Source organism: Sorghum bicolor, chromosome 4 (assembly GCF_000003195.3).
Source record: "Sorghum bicolor cultivar BTx623 chromosome 4, Sorghum_bicolor_NCBIv3, whole genome shotgun sequence".
Taxonomy (NCBI): Eukaryota; Viridiplantae; Streptophyta; class Magnoliopsida; order Poales; family Poaceae; genus Sorghum; species Sorghum bicolor.
Window position 1 is genome coordinate 68,404,442 of NC_012873.2, and position 24,739 is coordinate 68,429,180.

General features: G+C 44.0%; 1 protein-coding gene across 2 annotated transcripts; it reads left to right on the forward strand.

Annotated features, from left to right (window-relative positions):
* On the forward strand, window positions 1,781–21,836 carry LOC8084459. Of its 2 annotated transcripts, none has more exons than XM_021460108.1 (17): window positions 1,781–2,229; window positions 4,215–4,333; window positions 4,457–4,502; window positions 4,698–4,770; window positions 4,866–4,923; window positions 5,172–5,267; window positions 5,395–5,518; window positions 5,875–6,141; window positions 12,239–12,340; window positions 12,508–12,865; window positions 12,958–13,071; window positions 13,266–13,897; window positions 14,164–14,357; window positions 15,317–15,539; window positions 15,775–15,894; window positions 16,922–17,692; window positions 18,140–21,836. In XM_021460108.1, the coding sequence occupies exons 1-17, from the start codon at window positions 2,134–2,136 to the stop codon at window positions 21,227–21,229; spliced, it is 6,483 nt and encodes a 2,160-aa protein (XP_021315783.1). In that variant the 5' UTR covers window positions 1,781–2,133; the 3' UTR covers window positions 21,230–21,836. The 2 variants fall into 2 exon arrangements, with proteins under 2 accessions (XP_021315783.1, XP_021315784.1); XM_021460109.1 differs by having other exon boundaries at window positions 16,925–17,692.

The window sequence follows — 24,739 nt, forward strand, 5'->3', positions numbered from 1 at the left end:
AGATCAAGTTGAAACAATGAAGAATAACAAGAATAAGCGAAGGATACACCTGCTCTATTTAACGAAGTTTGGATTCACCTTCATGAATTATACATCTCCATTGACGAGCCCCGCTCTAAAGAGAGGTAGTTTTCTTTCAACCATTTTCGTCACTTTACTATTTTATTTCTTTCTTTTCGAAAACAAAATTGGAACCTTCACAAACTTTTTATGGCTTACCATAAGCTTATGAGCTCACCAAGTAACTCTTTGTTGTCTAGAAGGCTCCATCCTCTAAGGCTAACAAACACTTTACCAAATGCTTGACAAAATTCGTAAGTGTTTGTTTTATTTCTCGTTGGATCACCTAATCTTTCAACTCTCACAAGAATCAAACAATCCTCACAAAAAGCTCAAATGGCCTAGAAAGAGGTCTCTCTTTAGTTTGGGCTAGTTTATGTAGTTTTGAGTTTGTCAAGAAACCGATCACATTTATACAACTAGATATGGATTCATGGCTCATTGCACTATCTCTACTTAGGCGCGTTGCAATCTCCATAAAAGTTTTTCGGTAGCTAGGTTGTAGTAGGCTTGTCAGATATTGGTTAGGCATGATTTTGGTGACAAATGAAATGTCCGAGAAAGTTTTGTTAGTATATTGTTAGATTGATATTTTAGGGCTCACGAGTATCACAGCAAATCCTAGACCCAGAAACCATTTACCAGTGTGAAAACTACTCCGAGGCACTGACCAGCGTGGATGCGCATCATATGATTTAGAAATAACCAACTTAGTGTGACATGTAAAAGAAGAAACATGAACAGTACATACGTGTTATTTTTTATATTTATATTTATATTTATATTTATATTTATATTTATATTTATATTTATATTTATATTTATATTTATATTTATATTTATATTTATATTTATATTTATATTAAGGCCAGTCTCAGTGGGAGTTTCATCTAAGTTTCATTCACATTAAATAAACTGCCACATAGGCATTTTAGATGACATGGCAGCGTATTTAAGAAGAGAGAAGAAATGGGTTTCATTTAGATGAAACTCTCTTGACACGATTACCAACTCTCTATGAGTCTTTAAATTAAATGTATATCAAACCATGGAATGAAACTCTCCATTGAGAGTGGGTGTTTCATCCAAGTTTCATTTTATTTCACATGACATGACAAACTTAGAAACAACGCTATGAAACTCTCCATTGAGACTCAAAATGTCAACGGGGAATTCCCCGTCGGAGGTTACTGCCCCAAACCCGTCCCGCGGGGCAAAATTCTCCCATCCCCGTCCCCGTAAAGGGTCACGGGGAGAACTTCTGCCCATCCCCGTCCCCGTGTCAATTATATAAACAACAGCAAATCACTTACATAAACAGCAGCAAATATCCAATAATTCACATGCAAATAACAACCATTTGTCCATAATTGCCTACTGCATAGTTCATAACAACACAGAAACAATCACATTGTTCATACATTCATCACAAGTGATTCATCAACTAGAAATAGCAACTAAGAATCCAAACATTGAGCATAGGTTTATTATTATCGGGTCTCCACGGGGAACGGGGACGGGGGGAGGCACACCAGACCCGCCCCCGCGAAACCCAACGGGGACAGATTTTGCCCCATTTAGCTCCCCGTGGGGAGAGATTTTGCCCCAAACCTGTCACTAAATAGGGGAATTCCCCGCGGGAAATCGGAGATCGGTTCCCCGTTGACATTTTGAATTGAGACTGGCCTAATAAGGGTTGGGTTGGACTGAACTCTGGAGCAAGGCTCTGAACGAATGAAATCAAAGGGCTATCCTTCAGGACCCAAACGGAAAAAAAGGAAAGAGAATATACACAAACCAGTCGAGTCTGAGGACCTTCACCACCTCCAATGGCTCCATCTCTCTAGTCTGTACCCTCGGAGACGGCAGGGCAGGGCAGGGCACAAGGCAGACCGAGGCGGGGGCCGCCTCCGCATCTCCGCCTAGCTGGGTCGGTTTCCTCGAGATCTCAAGCTGGCTACCCCGCGCTCCTCCCACCATCTCTCCGCTGCCGCGGCCGCCGCGGCAGCGGGGGTCTCGTACCCCCCGCCGCTGCCCCCCACGCCCCCCAGCGCGGCGGCCTCCACGTCCGACATGGGCGCTGGCGGCGCCGCCAAGCAGATCGTCGATTCCCTCCTCGCCCGCTTCCTCCCGCTCGCCCGCCGCCGCATCGAGACCGCCCAGGCACAGGTCAGCTGCCCCCCCCTCCCCTCTTCGATTATGGATGATTCCACGATTCCATTTCCCACCCCATGTGGTCTCCTCTGGGTGCTGCCACTCCGCTGTTCCGAAGAGGCTCACCTGGCAATTACGTGACATCACATCGACGGCCATCGGCTGGATTCGAGATCGCGTCGCTACCATTGCCATTACCGACTTTTGTGATGTGGCAAGGCTTCCCACCATTCAGGGATTTCTGGCTAACTTGTTCCTTTTCCAGTCCCCTGGCATGCACTTGTGAATTCAATATCATGTTACTCTCTGCTCCGTTGCATTCCAAGTGCTACTCTACAACTGTTCCAATTTCTGCAGCTGCTTCCATATTGCATACACTGCAGGCATTATTCATGCCCTACTAACACTATTTGCAGACATTGATGCCAGATAACAATAATAATTGGCTGTGACTCCCTTGTCCTGATATTGTTTCTTTCAACTCTCGTAACACACAGCTGTGAATTGGGATCACTCTACTGTGACATTCGTCCTCTCAATTTTTTTCATCGGTATGATGCTTGGTTTTGGAAGAGAACCAACACCTGCGCAATGGAGTGAATAACCTAGGCACCTAGCCACTCCGAATCAGTGTGCTTCTGTCCTTACTCCTTACAGCAGAAGACAATAGTTGCTCACAAGATGCACATCTTGTTCACCTGTAACAGTTCCTCATCATCTGCACTAAACTTCTTACTGAAGGCAGCACACTGCGGTCAACCTTGCCACAAGCATACTGTCAATACTTTCTTCTCTACCTTTAGCTATTTTGCGCTGGTCCCCAACAATAATAATAATAAAAACTTAGGCCTTGTTTGGATGTTTTAGTATCAAGAAACTGTAATTTTAGAACCATTGATGTGCAAAACTGTGGTTTAAAACTCCAAAAGACTACAGTTTCGGCAATACCATGGTATTCAAAACCATAAAGTTTGTTGCACCCAAACACTTCATGGCACTCTAAAACCAGAGTATTTCACAAAACCGTGGTATTTTTCTAAAACTCCAAAACTACTTTGTATCCAAACAGGGCCTTTTGTTGCTTCCGTTGAAAGTTTCCCCAAAATGTGTTAAGGGGGTGTTTAGTTCCCCTTGTATTCCAAAATTTTTTGGCTTTTGGTTCATCATTTTGCAAAATGGAACTAAACACCATGCAAAAATTTTGGCAACAAGGTGGTTATTCTCCATTTTGAATTTTGGCCTCAAGAGGCCAAAAAAAGTCCAAAAGAGCCTCAAGAGGCCCTCATGAGAGCAATAAATTCTGCATTTTGGATGGAACTAAACATGACCCTGAAAATTTTGGCATTTTGGATTCCATCATTCCAATGTAGTTGGCATTTTGCATTTTTTTGGAACTAAACACCCCTAAGTCTCAGTCTAATATTAGTATTCTTTTCAACTGGTGTTCAACTAAAGGTCTTAAAATTTTGTTCACATGCGCTTTATGTTTATTTGATCACAGCTTTAGTGGCTCATGTTGGGTTAACCTACCTCGGCTTGCCTGGGACTAAAACGCTTTGTTGTTCTTTAGAGTTTACAGGCTCAGTTATATTATAGTTTGGTGATAGAAGACTTAAGTTGATAAATTGTTCCTTATTGGGCCATGTCGAGCTAGCTAGGTTGTTTCCTTCTGGAAAATCTTAACAAAATACTAACCTTAATATGTACATCCATTATAGGCATAGTATCCTAGTGACATACAAGATGTGCTTGATTCATTTAGGGAGTTTATATACCTTTTTTCATATAGCAGGAGGGGGATCAAGATTGTAAGATGGGTAGAACCTTAATCTAGACATAACTTGCATATGTAGTTGGGTAGCTCAAGGTAGTACTGTTTCATCTACGCATGTAGTTACCAACCATATGGGCATGATGCCAAATTGTAGTTGGTCCGTTATTGGGTACAGCATTTTAAGTAAAACACAAACTATATCCAGTTATAATTTTGAGAATGACAGGATGGGCAATACCTCCGGCCATCTGATCCAAGTTATGAGCAAGTATTGGATTCTCTTGCCATGGTTGCTAGACACACACCTCTACCTCTTTTGGAAGCTCTTCTTCGGTGGAGAGAAAGGTATGCTGATTAAACTATGTTAAAAACTCTACCCCTGCAATATTATTAGGTTTGAATTATTTAGCATTGAGCTCTTTGCCATCCTTTCCGTTTTACTGAAATTTGTTGATAATTTGTTCGCAGTGAATCCCCAAAAGGTGCTCATGATGCGTCAACATACCAAAAGAAGGTTTGTTATCTATTAACCATTTATTTTTGTAACATGGACCAATTTATTTCCTGCTGTCATTTGTATATTAATAAACAACACCAGACATGCATACTGTAAATTATAGCATAGTTGCAAGTATTCAGTGGAATTACTTTTCAATGTTGTAATTGCATCCTCTTGTTACCAATTTTAATTTCTTTTGTCCTTACTCAGCTTGCTGTTGAGTGCATTTTCTGTTCAGCCTGCATTCGGTTTGCTGAGTATTGTCCGCAAGAGGGAATAACAGGTTGCTACTTTTCCCCTTTTCCGCTTCTTTAAGTTCTTTGCAGAATTACTTTTCGAAGTAGTTGGCTGACATCTTGCGCTTTCTAATTTGTCTAGAGAAACTTTGGATTGGCTTAGAAAGTTTCGTATTTGATTGGCTAATTAATGCAGACAGGTAAGGTTGAACTGCCATTCCTAACATGTTTCTTGTATGGTAAAAGTAGCATAACAGATTGTATTTGTGGCCAATTTTATTCTGGCAGCGTTAATTCAATAAATGTTTACTGTCTTGTTTCAATGACATTCACCTATTTTCTGAGTGCTGTCACTGTGTTTGCTTTCCTTTTTAATTGCAGCACCAGCTTATATAGTTGTGGTCTTGTGGAAGCTAATTTTGCCTCTTGCCTTCTATACTTTCTGCAGAGTTGTGAGCCAAGTAGAGTATCCTTCATTGGTTGATTTGCGAGGTCTACTCTTAGATCTTGTTGCACAGCTTTTAGGAGCTTTATCACGCATAAGGTACTTCTTACATTATTGACTTCTATGGGTAAAGGGGGAGGGAGATGTCTATATAACTGAAAATATCACATGGAATCTATTGCATCGTGTATAAGTTGCTGAGTCCTATGATGTTTTGTTCTTACAGGTTCAGTTCTGTGACAGAAAGGTTTTTCATAGAGCTTAATGTGCGGCGTATTGATTCACATTCACTTGCTCTTAGAAGTGAGACACTCAGCATAATCAACGGCATGCGCTACCTTAAATTGGGGGTATGATATGCAAAAACTGCTCCAGTGTTTTATAGTTTTGATATTTGTATTTGTTGATAGGATATTGGTAAGGGTGAAAAGTACAACTGGGCCAAACTGTTTGAAGAATTATGTTGATGATAGATGTTGTGGTTTACTTAGATGCACCCAACCATCTATGCTTCTTTTTATGTACACTGGATCTAGAACTTATGCAGCCATAATTTGTATTGTAATAAGAAGTTATTGTCTATATGAGAAAACCGAGAAGATTTGGTCGATAAAATGGCCATTTGGAATGCTTCGAGTTGTGCCTTTCAAAGTTATGGCTAGCGGTAGAGAACATTTTTATTCCTGAAGCTCATTACTTTTTTCAGGTGAAGACAGAGGGTGGGCTAAATGCTTCTGTATCCTTTATTGCAAAAGCAAATCCTCTTAATCGTCCTCCGAACAAAAGGAAGAGTGAATTGCAACATGCTTTGTGCAACATGCTCTCAAGTATACTAGCCCCACTTGCGGAGGGTGGGAAAAATCATTGGCCTCCACATGGTGTCGAACCTGCATTGTCACTTTGGTATGACGCTGTTGCACGAATAAGAGTCACACTCATGTATTGGATGGATAAGCAGAGCAAGCATGTTGCTGTAAGTTGATGCAATAATATTTTAGTTATGTAATTGATATTTCATTTGTACAAACAGTATGCATTAGCTTTGCTATAGTGTGGTGCCTGCCATTCTCTTTGGGTGGCTCTGAAAATGGTCCTTTATTAGTCTTTTCTTTTGCTTAAATCAGGCCCTTTTTTATTTTATTTTGCACAAGTTTCAAGTAATCCAACACTATAAGTTTTTGACTCCCTTCATATTGGTATGTCTTTATGTTGGGTAAGTGATAAAATTCCTTGCATCATCCTAAGCACTTCGTGAAACATTTAATTTCGTACCTAGGGACCCAATATTTCAACCATGCTTCATACTTAGGGTTATCTGATCAAGTATTTGATGAAATAATGTAAAGGTGGCTATGTTATATAGGGCCCATTTGGCACAGCTCTAGCTCTGAGATCTATGCTGAATCTGTAGTTTGTAGACTAAATTAAAGTGGTTTAGTTTTTTTTATTTAATCTAAAATATAAACGAAATGAGTCATTTAAATGCACTTAACATGCCTGCAGTTCCAGATCCAGGATTTCCTAGAGCTACTGGTAACCAGCTCTGCCAAGCAGGGCCATAATTACTTGACTGCTTACAGTAGGACCACAGCTCACTTCAAACTTATTGCACACTTAATTGGAGATAACAAGGATTTTAATGTCATAGGGATGAAATAATAGAAAAGTTATTTGTAAAGTTGAGCATGTTAAGCTTTAGTGATGTGTGAACAAAGGAACAAGTGTTGGAGGTACAGAGTGTTTTGTTCAGCCTGGGATAACACACCCATGCGACTGCTCTTTCATATATAGGAGATAAGTAGCACATTGATTACATTGATGGCTCATTAGAGCATTAACTAAACAGCTAACTGCCTGGGTACTTGCACAGTCACTTGTGCTGCCCAAGGCCTTAATAGCAGAAACATAATTAAGCACAGATAACTAAGTGATAACTGGGAGCAGGACTTAACTTCTACAGTTCTCCCCCTAAGACCTGCTTCCCCCATCCTTGATCTTCATGATCCCAATCTTGCTTCTCATGTCTTCAAACTTGACCTTGCCTAAGGCCTTAGTCAGAATGTCTGCCAGTTGATCATTTGTGGCGACGAACTTAGTCTTGATGCTGCCTTCTTCCACACAATCTCTGATGAAGTGTTGTTTGATCCTGATATGCTTGCTTCTGTCATGAAAGACAGGGTTCTTTGCAAGTGCTATTGCTGATTTGTTATCCACTCGCAGCTCTACTACTTCCACTTTCTTTCCCAACAATTCAGCAAGTAACCTGGACAGCCACAGAGCCTGTGTTGCAGCAGTAGTCATGGCAACATACTCTGCTTCACAGCTAGATAAGGCAACCACTCTTTGTTTAATGGACTGCCAACTGACCAGATTGTTGCCTAGGAAGAATAGACAACCTGTAGTGCTCTTGCTTGAGTCAATATCTCCAGCCAAGTCTGAGTCACAGTAGCCAATGAATCTGGCTTCACTGGATGCCTTGGTGAAGTGCAGGCCATACTCCAGACTGCCTGCCACATACCGAAGGATACGCTTCACTGCCTGCTGATGCTCTATGGTGGGCCTCTCCAGAAATCTACTCACAAACCCGACTGCAAACGCCAAGTCAGGCCGAGTATGAACCAAATATCGCAGGCTTCCAACCAGCTGCCTGTACTGTGTTGGATCAACTTCCTTGGCTGTACTTTTCTTGCTCAATCTTAGCCTTTCCTCCATAGGGGTGGCTGCAGGGTTGCAGTTCACCATACCACCCAATTCCAGTATCCTTTTGGCATAGTGAGTCTGTCTGAGGGTGATGCCATCGATGCTCTGCTGTACTTCAATGCCCAGATAGAAGCTTAAGAGCCCGAGATCACTCATCTCAAATATTGCTTTCATTTCAGCCTTGAAGCTTTCAACATCCTGCTCTTTGGCCCCTGTGATGATCAAATCATCCACATACACACCGACAAGCAACAGATGGTTTCCAGAACCTCGCCTATAGATTGCAGCTTCATGGTTGCTTTGTCTGAAACCTTTCTTCTTCAATGTTGAATCAAGCTTTGCGTTCCATGCTCTTGGCGCTTGCCGTAGGCCATACAGGGCTTTGCGCAAGCGATACACCTTGTCTTCTTGTCCAGCAACAGCAAAGCCAGGCGGCTGGTACACATATACCTCCTCGTTGAGGTCTCCATTCAGAAATGCGGACTTGACGTCCATCTGATGAACAGACCAGCCCTCCTGTGCCGCCAGAGCCAATAAGACTCGAACAGATTCCATGCGTGCGACAGGGGCGAAAACATCATCAAAATCCACGCCTTCTTGCTGGACAAAGCCACGAGCAACAAGTCTGGCTTTGTGTTTGATAACATTTCCATGTTCGTCCTTCTTCAATTTGAACACCCACTTCAGGGTGATTGGACGGTGACCAGCAGGAGGCTTTACAAGCTCCCAGGTCTTGTTTCTCTCTACTGATCGCAGTTCCTCTTTCATTGCTTCGCACCACGCTGGATCTCTTTTGGCTTCAGTATGCGAAGTTGGTTCGCCAGAGTGCGTTAGATGCAGTTCTGCGAACAGGCGAGTTGCAGGTGGCGGTGTGGGCTGCTGGCCAATGATATTGCTGACAGTTCTGTAGCGAAGTGGTTCATCCTCGTGATAAGCATCCAGTCGATCATCATCATCCTCCAGAGGCGTGGCATGCTCAATCTGAGGACTTGGTGGCGGTGGTGACACTTCCAGTGCCGCTGGAGCAGAATTAGCTTGAGGATGAGTTGATGCGGAGCCCTCTGCTCCTTCAATTCCTATTGGGCTGTTTGGTGCGGGTGTTCTTGGTGAATCTGGGAGCAGATGCGACGACGGTGACGCTGGTTCGCTCAACTCTTCTGACCAGACATACTCAACTGTGAATTCACTGCTGTTCACAACTGATGACCCAGATTCCGGCGAGGACCAATCCCAGCCATGTCCTTCATCAAATACAACATCACGGCTGATCCTGACACGCCCGCTCACAGGCTCAAACACCCTATATGCCTTAGCTCCTTCTGCATAACCAATAAACACGCCGGCCTCGCCGCGGTCATCAAGTTTGCGCAGTTGACTGAGCTTCCTTGTGTATGCCACACACCCAAACACTTTCATGTGTCCCAGAGTTGGTGAACGTCCATGCCAGGCCTCATATGGGGTGATCCCCTTCAACGCACGTGTCGGTGATCGGTTCAGTATGTGGACTGCTGTCATCACGGCCTCCCCCCAAAACCGAGCTGGCAGGCCCCTCTGCTTAAGCAGTGCCCTTGCCATGGCCACTACTGACTGATTGCGCCGTTCAACTACCCCATTCTGCTGAGGTGAGTGGGGAGCACTGAAGTGCCTCTTAATGCCTTGTTCTGCGCAGTAGGTAGCAAAATCAGCAACTGTGAATTCTCCTCCATTATCGGTGCGAAGCACCCTGATCTTCTGACCACTCTCCGCCTCTGCGCTCAATTTGATGCGTTTGATGGCTTCTGCTGCTGCATCCTTGCTTGGTATGAGCGCTGCCCACATGAAACGGCTAGCGTCATCGACGAGCAGCAGGAAATATCGATTCCCTCCGGGTGTTGCAGGTGTCACTGGTCCGCAAAGGTCGCCGTGCACCAGCTCAAGGGGCTGTTTGGCACGGTACTGTGTTGTAGCTGGGAACGGGCGCCTTCTCATTTTGGTGGTGACACAGGTGTCACACACCTGCTCTACATGGTCAATAACTGGGACACCGCGCGCCATCTCCTCCTTCCCAAGTCTGCGGAGTGCATCAAAATTCAAATGCCCCATCCTCTCATGCCACTGCCACGCTACATCTCCTCTGCGTGCTGCAAGACAAAGTGGCTGGGCTGCTTGAAGTTGGAGTGTGTACAATCTGTTAGCCCCTCTCTTCACCTTGGCAATCAAACGGCCAGTGTGTTCCCAGATACGTAACACGCCGTGATATATCTCCACCTTGGAGCCAGTCTCGTCAAGCTGACCAAGACTGATAATGGAATTTTTCAGGGCTGGTATATAGTACACACCCTGCAGCACCCTATGCTCACCAGTTCTTCCTTTGAAAGCAATCGAACCGATGCCTTTGATGTCAACCTTGGACTCATCTCCAAACCGGACCGTGCCTCGCACGTCCGTATTCAAGTCAGAAAAGAGCTCACGCCGTCCAGTCATATGGTGTGTAGCTCCTGAATCAAGGTACCACACATCTGCCTTTTCTTCATCGCCATTGGCACCAAGGAAGGCGCGGGCTTTTGGTTCTTCCAGATTCACCTCTTGAGCAGCATAGGTGTATGCCGGCGCGCACTCATCAAGATCAACGAGCCCATGCGCTAGAAACAGAGCCCCATTATCCTCGCATTCTGCATACTGCACACGACCATTGTGGCCGCCGTCACCGCCGCCTGCGCCCCCTCGGCCACCAGCGTGCTGGCCTTGATTGCCACCGCGGCCGCCGCCACGACGGCCTCTGCCCCGTCCGCCGCCGCGGTCACCGCCACCATCACGGTCACCGTCTCTGTCTCGGCGCGGATGAGGGCAGTCCCTTGCCCAGTGGCCCTCCTGGCCACAATTGTGGCAGGTATCGCCACAACGTCCACCATCGCAGCCGCTGCCACGGCCCTTTCCTCGCCAGCCGCCGCGACCGCGGCCACCACCGCCGCCTTGGCTGCCGCCGCGCTGATTCTTTGAGCTAGAGCCAGCAGAATCATCCCCGCCGCCCTTCTTCTCCTTCTTCCAGCGTGCGCGCCATTGCTCCTCAGTATACATGAGCTTGCCGCCGACGGTGATTGGCTCGGTAGGCGCTTGCTCTTCACGGTCATCAACAGCCTTGAGACTCCCAGTGGCTTCCTCAAGCGTGAGCTTGTCGAGGTCCAGAAACTGCTCAATAGCAACCACAATCTGCGCATACTTCGATGGTACTGTACGCAGATACTTCTCCACCACACGCCTCTCATCGATGTCCTGATCACCATGAAGGACAAGCTGTCGATGCAGAGTTGAGAGGCGGAAGGCAAAGTCTTCGACGCTCTCTCCTGGCTTGACACTGATGTTCTCCCAGTCGCGGCGGAGGCGCTGCAGCGTCGCGCGGCGGACCCTGTCCACGCCGATGCGCGCAGCAGCTATGGCGTCCCACGCCTCCTTCGCCGTCCGCTTGTCGATGAGCGGAATCCCCATCTCCTTGGGAACCGCTGCGACAATCGCCTCCATAGCCCGCCGGTCGTCGCGGAACGAGACCCGTTCTCCTTCAACTGCATCCCACAGATCGCGGGCCTGCATTCGCAGTTTCATCTCTTGGCTCCATTCGTGGTAGTTTGTCTTGGACAGCATCGGCCAGTTCGTGCCGCTGCCCGAGTCCCTGTATACGACCCTGTCGTACACAGGCGACTCCCAACGCCTGCCACCGCGGCCACGCCTGCGGGATGGCGGAGATGGGGACCTCCGGCGCGGGCTCTTGACCTCCTCCTCTTCTTCTTCATACTCCAGCCCCTCTACTTCAGCTGCAATCTCCTCCCTCAGCACCCGCGCGGTCCTTGCCGCCTCCTCTGCAGCGGCCGCCGCCTGCCGCGCCGCTTGGACTGCCTGCGCAGCTGCCTCCTCTGCAGCTTTCAAGCGCGCGGCCCGGCCAGAGGAGTCTTCCGCATTGCTGACGTCCTTGGCAGTCTTCCTTCGGCGCTCAGAAGATGTCGAGGCCATGGATGAGAAAGCAGGGAAGGGGGGCTCGAGTAGAAGATGAGAGAGAGGTGTCTAACCTAGGCTCTGGTACCAATTGTTGGAGGTACAGAGTGTTTTGTTCAGCCTGGGATAACACACCCATGCGACTGCTCTTTCATATATAGGAGATAAGTAGCACATTGATTACATTGATGGCTCATTAGAGCATTAACTAAACAGCTAACTGCCTGGGTACTTGCACAGTCACTTGTGCTGCCCAAGGCCTTAATAGCAGAAACATAATTAAGCACAGATAACTAAGTGATAACTGGGAGCAGGACTTAACTTCTACAACAAGCTCCTTACTTTGTCTCTCATTATTTTGGTATATAACATTGTTAATATACGATGCTGAACCTTTATTCCAGGTTGGTTTCCCACTTGTTACCCTTCTACTTTGTCTCGGTGATGCCAACACATTCAACTCTAATTTTTCCCAGCATATGGAGATCCTGTATAAGTATCTGAAGGTGATGTTTCTGTAAACATGTGATATGACCACGAACATAAATTCATGTGATAACATCATAATATTTCATTACTGAAAATTATTTTCAAATTTTCTGGTCTCTGAAACTTAATGTTCTTCCTTCGGGATGCTTTTTAGAATAATTCTGATTTATCAATTATTATACAGGACAAGAACCATCGATCAATGGCTTTGGATTGTCTTCACCGTCTAGTAAAATTCTATTTGAATATTTATGCGGATTACCAACCTCGAAATCATGTTTGGGACTATTTAGACAGTGTAACCTCTCAATTACTGACCGTTCTGAAGAAAGGCTTGCTGACCCAAGATGTGCAGCATGATAAACTTGTTGAGTTCTGCGTGACCTTAGCTCAGAGCAATCTGGATTTTGCAATGAATCATATGATACTGGAATTATTGAAACCAGATAGTTTAAGTGAAGCTAAGGTTGTTGGTCTTAGGGCTTTGCTCGAGATAGTTGTTTCTCCATCAAATCAACAAATTGGCTTGGATGCTTTGCAAGGTAACCTGGCACTGGTAATATTTTCCAAGGCTTCAATGATGTTGTTTAACCAAGTTTTGTATGTATGGTAAGTGTTTACTTTTTAATTTCAGTGTCTGGTATTGGGCACTATATTCCAAAGGTGAAGTCAGCAATTGAGTCAATACTAAGGTCTTGCAACAAGGCATATAGCCTAGCACTTCTCACATCATCAAAGGCTACGATAGGTATGCTGCTATATCTCATTATATGTAGCAAAAATTTGGAATTATTTGGTCAATGCTGTTGTTACTGTGTATTTATTTGGACAATGCTCTAGAAACTGTTGTATTAATTATAAAAAGACAGGACCAGTTTGTAATATCCTAATATAGTTCATCATTTTCCTGTTCACTCTGATTTCTAAAATTAATATTTTCAGATAATGTAACCAAGGATAAATCTCAGGGATCACTCTTCAGGTCTGTGCTTAAATGTATCCCATACTTGATAGAAGAGGTGGGCCGTAATGATAAAATGACTGAGATTATACCTCAGCATGGCATAAGTATTGACCCTGGTGTTCGTGAAGAAGCAGTGCAAGTGTTGAACAGGATCGTACGTTGCTTGCCTAATCGTAGGTTTGCTGTGTTGAAAGGAATGGCCAACTTTATCCTTAAACTTCCTGATGACTTTCCTCTTTTAATTCAAACGTCACTTGGTCGCCTGGTGGAGCTGATGCGTTTGTGGAGAGTATGCCTATCTGAGGAGGCTTTGGCAAAAGACATGCAAAATGGTAGGCGTTCTAGTAGAGGAGGGGATGCACTACAGAGGTCTCCTTTCCATAGGTCCAGGGATGTATCTGAATTTCGCGCCTCAGAAATGGACGCAGTTGGCCTTGTCTTTCTCAGTTCTGCTGATGTTCAAATAAGGCTCACTGCCCTGGAGTTACTGCGATGTGTTCGAGCACTGCAAAATGATCTCAGGGATTACTCAGCAAATGAATTGGGTGACAATAAACTGAAACTTGAACCAGAGCCAATATTTATCATAGATATCATAGAGGAGAATGGGGTGAGTGCTTTTTTGTGCATTTTTCATATTTTATTTTCTTTGATCCGCCAGAAGTTTGTTTGGGATGTTGGAGGTTCTTAGGAAAGGAAACATATACGAGAGTAAATTTTCTCTTTCCTCCTAAACCCCCTTGGAGTTCTTATCTTCCTGTGAGCTTTAGATTTCATTGGCACAAGTGTTGTCATCAAACTGTTCCTTTTTTATTTTTCACAATCCCTGACCACACAAGGATGCCTTAAAGTAAGGTTTTCTTTATTGATTCACAGGAAGACATTGTACAAAGCTGTTATTGGGATCCGGGACGACCTTATGATCTAAGACGTGAAATGGACCCTATTCCTTTGGATGTGACTCTTCAATCCATTTTGGAGAGTGTAGATAAAAGCAGATGGGCTCGCTACCTCAGTGAAATTGTGAAATATGCAGCCGAACTTTGCCCGAGCTCTGTGCAAGATGCAAGGCATGAACTCTGGTCTTTTCTGGAACTTCTGGACACAAATTCAATATGATAAATGCAACTCAGCAACTGTCTTCTTTGTTTTCTTCCATTGCCAACTTTGACCTTATTTTCTGAAGTTCAATTAGGCACTGGGTTTTCTGCATGCTATTAAAAAGTTTACGACAAAAACTTGTAGTTAAATCTTTGGCAGAAGCTCAGAATGTGAGCATGACTAGGTGCCATGATGGGTGTACTGATGGAAAGTTGACTGAGAGCCTAACATAGTAACATGTTTCAATGGAACTGAATACTGATAGACATAGCTTTCCTTCATTTATTTGGTGATCTGTTGGGGAAAATATTCAGTGCAAACTACATCCTCGGTACAATTGTGAAACACCACTAGAAAAACACACTAAGGAGTTCTAAAAAAGCTTGAAACCATGCACAACCATATCGCATCTATGGACATACACTGCCACAAAATTTGAGATTCGAACTCGTTTTGTAAAAAAAATACGAAAATAACAAATTTTCAGATGCATATGCACTAGAAGATGATTTTTTTACAAAAAGAGTCTGAATCTCAAATTTTGTGGCAATATACATCCATAGATGCACTATGGATGTGCATGGATACAATTTTTTTTGAGAACTCTTAAGTATGTTTTCTACAGGGTTTTCACGATTCCACAGAAGATGTGGTTTGCACTGAACATTTTCCCGATTTGTTGTGGCACAGCATATAGTTTCCTAGAAAACAGTTACACCCTTTAAACCCAAACAATTTCCCTTTTTAATTATTTCCTATATCTTTTGAGAACTGATTGGTGCTTTTACTGATTTCAGTTTTCTCAAAATTTAAGTATATGCTATGTTCCCATTCAATAGAAACACTATTTTCTGCATTCATTTGATAATTTGATTGTATGATCAGCTATAATTGGGTATCTTATTAACTTTACTGCAAAACTCCACAGATTAGAGGTTATTAGAAGACTTGAACAGATTACTCCTGCCGACCTTGGTGGAAAGGCTCAGCAATCTCAAGACTCTGAAACTAAACTTGACCAATGGTTGATATATGCCATGTTTGCATGCTCTTGTCCACCTGATATTAGAGAAGAATTTTACATCAAATCAGCAAGAGAAGTCTTCCATATGATTTTTCCATCATTGCGTCATGGTTCAGAAGCTTATGCAGTAAGTTAATGCAATGATTAATTTTGCATGGTTTATTTGCCTTGCATATTACATTGCAATTGCATATACTGCAGTTTGTTCTTGTGCTTTCCTTCCAGATTCTTTGTTTGGCTGTGACAATATTGGTTTCCTGTGTAATGAAATCATATTAAATATATGCACTTTTGGCATAGTAGAATTAGCTGATTAGTGTTGACTCCACACACACTGAAATTGTTTTTAATGCTTTCTGCAGCTTGCTGCTACATCTGCCCTTGGCCACTCACATTTGGAAGTATGTGAAATCATGTTTGGTGATCTGGCATTATTTGTTGAGGAAGTGTCATCAGAAACGGAAGGAAAACCTAAATGGAAGGTACAGAGGCTTAACTTTCTTCCTAAAGTTAATGTATTAGTGAAATTTATATTGAGTTAATTAGGTATGAATGTTTATTTTGCTGCCTTCTTTCAAGGGAGGTCATATGTTTCATGGACCTGCCCATGTTGCTGCAAAAACTAACTGTTGCTCTTTGCCTTGCATATCTTTCCTTTCTTTTATTTGAAACATACTATACTATAGACATAACCCTTACCGCACCGCGCGTGCCCCAGTGATTTCCTAATGGAGATTGGGACTGCAGATCTTGAGATTGTTGGGCACATTGCCTACCGTTGTTTTTCCTTGATTTAGTGTTTACTTGGTTTATGCCCATGGTGGGTTAGTGGGCTTATTAGTTATACATTGTGAAACAAAGTGGGGTTGAGCCCATGTCTACTAATCTCTCTGTTTTTTTTTTTTTAAATTTCATGTTTAAACTCGTGCATATTAACAAAAGTTCATAATGTAACCTTGTGCCCCTATTAAAGGCGTGTCTATTTCGAGCTTATTAAATTCTTCCAAGTCATATAAATGTACTACAAACTAAACAATGCTAGTACCCATTAGGAGGAATTAACTTTTTTTTCCTTGAATCCTGTGAGGCTATAACATCAAATAAAAGGGAACATCTTTCCGGTTCCTAATATAAAAAAGGACTACGGATTTCTGACTGAATAGTGTCAGGCTGTCAGCTTGACCTTGTATTGCAACTTGTAGAATATGCTACTTATTCTGGTAGGTATGCAAGTTCAAACTAGTTTGGGTCATCGGGTCGACTTAAAAATTTGATCAAATGAACTAGAATGGCATTTCTGTAGTTTGAGGGGAGTGGAAAAATGAACTAGAATGACATTTAAGCCTCAAAACACCATTGGGTACCCACTTGCATCCGTATATCCTGGTCATCTCTATGATCATTGCTTGACAAGGCGCATCGCCACCTGTGAAATAAATTGAAACAAAAGAGGATTATAGGCACAGTTCTTCAAATACTCTTTCTGATGGCTACTTGTGTTTGGTTCAGCAGAATCCTAGGTCCCGCCGTGAGGATCTGCGCACTCATGTTGCGAATATACATCGAATGATAGCTGAGAAGGTTTGGCCTGGGATGCTTAGTCGGAAACCTGTGCTGCGCCAGCAGTTTTTGAAGTTCATTGAAGAAACATACCGCCAAATTACTATTTCCTTGTCTGATAGCTTTCAAGACTTGCAGCCTCTGCGATACGCATTAGCATCTGTTCTGAGATACCTAGCTCCAGAATTTGTTGATGCGAAAGCTGAGCGGTTTGACAACAGAATACGTAAGAGGCTTTTTGATCTTGTCCTTACCTGGAGTGAGGATTCTGGTAGTTCATGGGGACAGGAAAGCAGCAGCGACTATCGTCGTGAAATTGAGCGATATAAAAGTAACCAACATACGAGGTCAAGGGAATCACTTGACAAACTTGCATTTGACAGGGAAATGGCTGAACAGTTAGAAGCTATTAACTGGGCTTCTATGAATGCTATTGCTTCATTGCTTTATGGGCCTTGTTTTGATGATAATGCAAGAAAGATGTCTGGCCGGGTGATATCATGGATTAATAGTTTATTCATGGAACCATCTGCAAGAGCACCTTTTGGGCATTCACCAGTTGATCCGCGAACACCGTCATATTCAAAGCATACTGACGGCGGACGTTTTGGTGGGAGGGACAAACAGAAAACTAGCCACTTGCGACTCCTCTTAGCAAAAACCGCGCTGAAGAATATTTTGCAGACAAATTTGGACTTGTTTCCTGCTTGCATAGATCAGGTACATTTAGCTTATATTTTTCTCATGTATATTCTCAATATCTTGGCAGGTAGACTAAATACACATCTGCAATGTCGTTCATATCATATGAATCATGTAATAGTCACATCAGCTCTAAGAATTATCCATGCTAAAGTTTTCTTCTCAAAACAATGCATAAATTAATTGTCGATCTTATTGACTGCTTTATCCTCCACAAGTTTACACTTGAATGTTTTTTCTTTCTTTTTTTGGCCTCTTGATTTATGGTTTGTTATCTCCTTCAAGAAGTGTTTTTCTTTTGGGCAAAACATTCTTAGAGATTTGTGTTACTGTTGCAGTATCTCATTTTGATCTGAAAGTAAATGATATGTTGTCACTTCTCATTGGCTTGGGCATTATTCTATTTATATGCTCGCTACCAGCTGTTAAATCTCACAGTGCTGATCTTTTGTCAATAATTTGCAGTGCTACTCTCCAGACCCTCAAATAGCAGATGGCTATTTCAGTGTTCTGGCTGAAGTCTACATGCGCCAAGAGATTCCAAAATGTGAAATCCAGAGACTTGTGAGCTTGATCCTCTACAAGGTGGTTGATCAGACAAAACTAATCCGTGACAGTGCCCTCCAGATGTTGGAGACACTCTCTCTTCGCGAATGGGCTGAAGACGATACTGATGGTGTTGGGCATTACCGGGCTTCTGTTGTTGGCAACCTCCCGGATTCCTACCAACAATTCCAGTATAAGTTGTCCTCAAAGCTTGCCAAGGACCATCCTGAGCTCAGTGAGCATCTGTGCGAGGAAATAATGCAGCGTCAGCTTGATGCAGTGGACATTATTGCACAACATCAGGTCCTTACATGCATGGCTCCTTGGATAGAAAATCTCAACTTTGTGAGACTGAAGGAATCTGGCTGGAGCGAGAGGTTACTGAAAAGTCTTTATTATGTGACATGGAAACATGGCGATCAGTTTCCTGATGAGATTGAGAAACTTTGGAGCACTGTGGCAAGCAATACTCGCAACATCATCCCAGTTTTGAACTTCTTGATCACCAGAGGGATTGAGGACTGCGATGCCAATCCATCGGCAGAGATCACTGGTGCATTTGCTACTTATTTTTCTGTTGCGAAGCGTGTTAGCCTATATCTTGCTCGGATCTGCCCACAACAGACCATTGATCACTTGGTCTGCGAGCTATCTCAGAGAATGCTCGAGGACAACGAAGAACCAGTCAGACCTGGGAAGGTTGATGTCTCTGCAAATGTCGTATTGGAGTTTTCTCAAGGGCCTACTGCCTCTCAGGTTGCAACAGTCATTGATAGCCAGCCTCACATGTCCCCCCTTCTTGTTCGTGGTTCGCTTGATGGTGCAGTTAGAAATGTCAGTGGAAACCTGAGCTGGCGGACATCTGCAGTTACCGGCCGAAGTGTATCTGGCCCACTTAGCCCGTTGGCTCCTGAGGTAAGCATTCCAAACCCAACGGCAGGTCGATCAGGCCAGCTACTTCCAGCGTTAATGAATATGTCGGGGCCGTTGATGGGTGTTCGAAGCTCTGCTGGTAATCTGAGGAGCCGCCATGTTTCCAGAGATAGTGGTGACTACTACTTTGATACCCCAAACTCAACAGATGATTTTTTGCATCAAGGGGGCAGTGGAATTCATGGGATTAATGCCAATGAGCTCCAGTCAGCATTACAAGGGCATCAACACCTGCTTTCACGTGCTGACATAGCTTTGATTCTACTGGCTGAAATTGCTTATGAAAATGATGAAGACTTTCGTGAAAATTTACCTCTGTTGTTCCACGTCACATGTGTTTCGATGGATAGCTCAGAAGACATTGTGCTCGAGCATTGCCAAGATTTGCTCGTGAATCTCCTTTACTCGTTGGCTGGCCGTCATCTTGAACTGTATGAGGTTGAAAGTAGTGAAAGAGAGAATAAGCATCATGTGGTGAGCTTGATCAAATACATTCAGTCTAAAAGGGGCAGCCTGATGTGGGAGAACGAGGATCCTACCCTTGTCCGGACCGAACTTCCTAGCGCTTCACTCTTATCGGCACTTGTGCAAAGCATGGTTAGTGCTATTTTCTTCCAGGGGGACCTTCGTGAGACTTGGGGCTCTGAAGCTCTTAAGTGGGCCATGGAGTGCACATCTCGTCATCTGGCTTGTCGGTCGCACCAGATATACCGTGCGTTACGTCCCAGTGTTAAAAGTGATAGCTGCGTATTGCTTCTGAGATGCATCCACAGATGCTTGGGGAATCCTGTTCCAGCTGTTCTAGGTTTTGCGATGGAGATATTGTTGACTTTACAGGTCATGGTTGAAAACATGGAACCTGAGAAGGTTATACTTTACCCACAGCTCTTTTGGGGCTGTGTTGCACTGATGCATACCGACTTTGTACACATTTACTGCCAGGTGCTTGAGTTGTTCTGTAGGGTAATTGATCGATTGACATTCCGTGACCGAACAACAGAAAATGTGTTACTCTCAAGCATGCCACGTGATGAGTTTGACATCAATGGGTATGCAAGTGACCTCCACAGGCTGGAGTCTAGAACTACTTCGGAGAGATTGTTATCTGTGACTGATACCGGGAAGGTCCCTGCTTTTGAAGGGGTGCAGCCGCTGGTGCTGAAAGGGCTCATGTCCACTGTTAGCCATGGATCTGCAATTGAGGTGCTATCTAGGATCACGATACCTACGTGTGACTCTATATTTGGGAGCCCTGAGACAAGGTTACTGATGCACATCACAGGCCTTCTTCCATGGCTTGGTTTGCAGCTCACGAGGGAAGTACCTTCCCTTGGGTCAGCTTCTCCACTGCAAGAACAGAACCAGAAAGCTTACTATGTGGCATCCAATATTTCAGTATGGTGCCGTGCCAAGTCTCTGGATGATTTGGCCGAAGTGTTCAGAGCATATTCCTTTGGGGAAATCATGTCGTTGGAGGATTTGTTTGCACGAGCTTCGCCACCAATCTGTGCAGAGTGGTTCCCTAAGCACTCATCTTTGGCCTTTGGGCACCTGCTGAGGCTCCTGGAGAGGGGCCCTCTGGATTACCAGCGGGTGATTCTTCTGATGCTTAAATCGCTGTTGCAGCAAACCCCTGTGGATCCGTCCCAGATACCCCAGGTGTACAATGTCGTGTCGCAGCTGGTGGAGAGCACGTTGTGCTCGGAGGCACTGAACGTGCTTGAGGCGCTGTTACGGAGCTGCAGCGGTGTGGCTGGCGGGCAAGGCGAGGAGGCTGGATTCGGCGAGAACGGGCATGGGATCGGGGAGAAGGTCCTCCAGAGCATGCTGCTTCCTCAGTCGTCTTTCAAGGCTAGGAGCGGACCGCTGCAGTATGCTGCAGGGTCAGGGTTCGGGTCCTTGATGGGGCAAGGCGGCGTTGGCGGCAGCAGCAGCGCCACAGACAGCGGGTTGGTGGCACGGGATGTAGCGCTGCAGAACACCCGGCTGCTGCTTGGGCGAGTTCTTGATACCTGCGCGCTTGGGCGTAAGAGGGATCACAAGCGGCTGGTGCCCTTTGTGGCAAACATCGGGTAAGACAAGACCATATAGGGGCAAAATTTTGACTGTGGGCTATAGAGCAGAGCAGCGCGGTTGCGTAAGTAAGGCTGCAGTTCAGTGTACAGTAATGGGAAGTATTTATTAATTAATTAATTAATTATAAATTGTTTTGTTTTGTTGAGGGGCAGTGTGTGTATGTATGTAGTAATTGAAAACCAATTATGGACATGGGTCGGTTGTGATGTGATTGTGGAAAGGAGCAGAAATTGTGGAAACAACAGGGTCAGGGTCGGGGTCAGTGTAGTGTGGGGTGGGGATGGATGGATTGGAGTTTCTTGCTTCCGTCCGTCCTGGGTCCGGGCACCTTATCCATCTTGTCTTGTTATTATAAAGTAATAATAGCAGTCCGATTCCGGTGACCGGCGGTGGGCGTCTGGATCTCTCGCATCGCATCCTGACGTGGAAGTCACCGTGATGAGTTTGTGACAAATTAAGTCACTGTGACTTTAATCCGGTGACAGGGCTATTCCAAAGTGTAACTGAATCTGATTGTTTGTTTCATTCACGATGGCTCCTGTATGGTATGGTATGCTATGCTATGCTCGTGCTATTGGTATGGATGCGAGTAATCATTGATTTATGACGTACGAATTGCGAGGACCTTTAATTAATAAATAAACAGAAAGTCATCTTTTCTTGCGATGGCGGCGTGTATCTATATCTATATCTATACCTAATATTTAAAGATGAAAATTTCAGTCTGCCGGTCGTTTTATCCGTCTATCCGTCATGTACATATATACCGGTCGGTCGTTCTGTCAGCCACAAGAAGCCCGAGAGTCTATCAACAAAAAAAAGCCTGGTGCCGATCTTCTTCTGTTTTGTCTCGGCTTTGGACCCTTGGCTCTCCTTCCTGTCGACCAGATGGACCGAACTGTCCTGGTGCTCGGCTACATCCTACCTATATGGGCTGAGCCATTAATTGGACATTAGGCCGGCTGATCACGAACGAGGCCTCGTTGGCGGCTGCGTTCTCCATTGTTCATTACATATAGGTATGTATCATCTCATAATTCTCTGATTCTTCTAAAATAACTCCAAATTCTCTGATCATACATCTTTACATAATATTTAATCATAAAAATTTCAGTTTGTTCATTTTTTCTATCCGCCCATAAATAACAAATTAGGAAAAAAAACTACACAACACTTGACAAACCAAACCTTGTTGGCCTTGCAACTGCGCCATGCGTTTTTCTATAATGTATATTTTATTTATTTCTCTAGAGGCAGCTCTTCCTTAGCAACCTCCTCCAGTAATAGTTCATTCACGGTGTTTACAACCTACGCAGCGCCGTCGCCGGCGACATTAGGTACGGCGACCGTCGAAGCGCGAGAGCAAGAACTCCAAGCCTTTGCTCATTTCTGACGTGCTGCTGCCCTCGACTTGGTCCCTGTTTGTCCTTAACATCGCCTGGCCCGAGGAGGCGGGGAGAATCTAGCCAGGTCGAAGCGGCCCTCGACTTTGTCCCTGTTTGTCCTTAACATCGCCTGGCCCGAGGAGGCGGGGAGAATCTAGCCAGGTCGAGCTCCGGGAGCTCGTCGATGGAGGATGCGGTTGGTCCTTGCCCCCTCACGGCTCTGCCATGTGCTCTCTGCCACCACCTCCATATACGCGAAGAACGACGTGAATCGAGAATAAGAACAAAAGCTTTTCTTTTTTTAATCTACCTAGATATAAATACTAGAAAATCAAGAACATAAATTAAAACCTTTCTTTTCTTTTTTAATCCTCAACAAAAATTGTAAGGGTTTGCGTAGGGCCAACGGCGGGTGCGTCATGTTGGAGTGGTAGACAGGAGCCCTATGGTTAGAGTAGAACGTCGTGAGAGGTTGGTGAGACAGTGATTCTGTGTGAGGTGCCGACTGTGGGTGCTAGAAGACCAATGGAGAGGACGGCAACTGAGGGGTGCATGAGGCAGTGGACGTAAGCGAGAGCAGGATTAAAGGTAGTGCCGGTAAGTAGGAAGAAAGATCATGCAATTTTTAACCATACGACCCTTCTCCCGTGGCAACGCACGGACATATTTTCTAGTGTGAAACTAAGATAAGAAAACATATACTATACGTGAGTATGTGGTTGGACTGGGGCGTAGCAAAATTGGGCGAGCAACCTCACAAGAGACGCTGCTGTGCGCGTGTGTGTAGGTGCAGCGGGCCATAATGGTGTGCACATGGAATGTTTCATCTCTTGTCATTCTGGCGTTTGGAATCTGTGCACAGTTTCTACCACGAGTAGGAGAGGAGAGCAGCGCACTTTAAGCCTTGTTTACATCCGAATTTTTTTTTATATTTTCATACCGTAGTATTTTTGTTCATTATCTAATTATAGAGCAATTAGGTTTAAAAGATTTGTCTTACGATTTACAAATAAACTGTATAATTATTTTTTGTTTTCATCTATATTTAATACTCTATGCATATGTCGAAAGATTCAATGTGACGGGGAATCTTGGAAAGTTTTTGGTTTTTGGGATGAACTAAGGTCTTGTTTAGTTCACCCCAAAAAGCAAAAAGTTTTCAAGATTTTCCGTCACATCGAATCTTGCGGCACATGCATGAAATATTAAATATAGACGAAAACAAAAACTAATTATACAGTTTAGCTGGAAATTGCAAGACGAATCTTTTGATCCTAGTTAGTCTATAATTGGATAATATTTATCACAAACAAACGAAAGTGCTACAGTACCGAAATCCGAAATCTTTTCGGAACTAAACAAGGCCTAAACAAGGCCCAACAAATTGTAAGGCCTTGTTTAGACTCAATTTTTTTTGGATTTTAACACTGTAGTATTTTCGTTTTTATTTGACAAACATGGAGTAATTAGGCTTAAAAGATTCGTCTCGCGATTTATGGGCAAACTATACAATCAATTTTTGTTTTCATCTATGGCCTTGTTTAGATGTGAATTTTTTTTTAGATTTCGCTACTATAGCACTTTCGTTTGTTTGTGGCAAATATTGTCCAATCATAGACAAACTAGAGTCAAAAGATTCGCATCGTGATTTACAGACAAACCGTGTAATTAGTTTTTGTTTTCGTCTATATTTAATGCTTCATGCATGTACCGCAAGATTCGATGTGATAGAGAATCTTGAAAACTTTTTAGTTTTTAGGGTGAACTAAACAAGGCTATATTTAATGCTCTATGCATGTGCCGTAAGATTCGATGCAACAAAATCTTGAAAAGTTTTTTTGGTTTTTTGGGTGAACAAGTATACTACACAGGCCTTGTTTAGTTCCCAAATTTTTTTGATTTGGAACATTGTAGCACTCTATGTTACACGGATACTCCAAGGGGGGGTGACGTATTTGTATCCGATACTCATCGGATACGCGGATACGGATACTCGGAGACATCATTTTAGTGGATTTTCTTTTGAGAAAGTGTGTATCATATCAGATACTCGTACTCGTGTAACATAGGTAGCACTTTTGTTTTTATTTGGCAATTATTGTCCAATTATGGACTAACTAGGCTC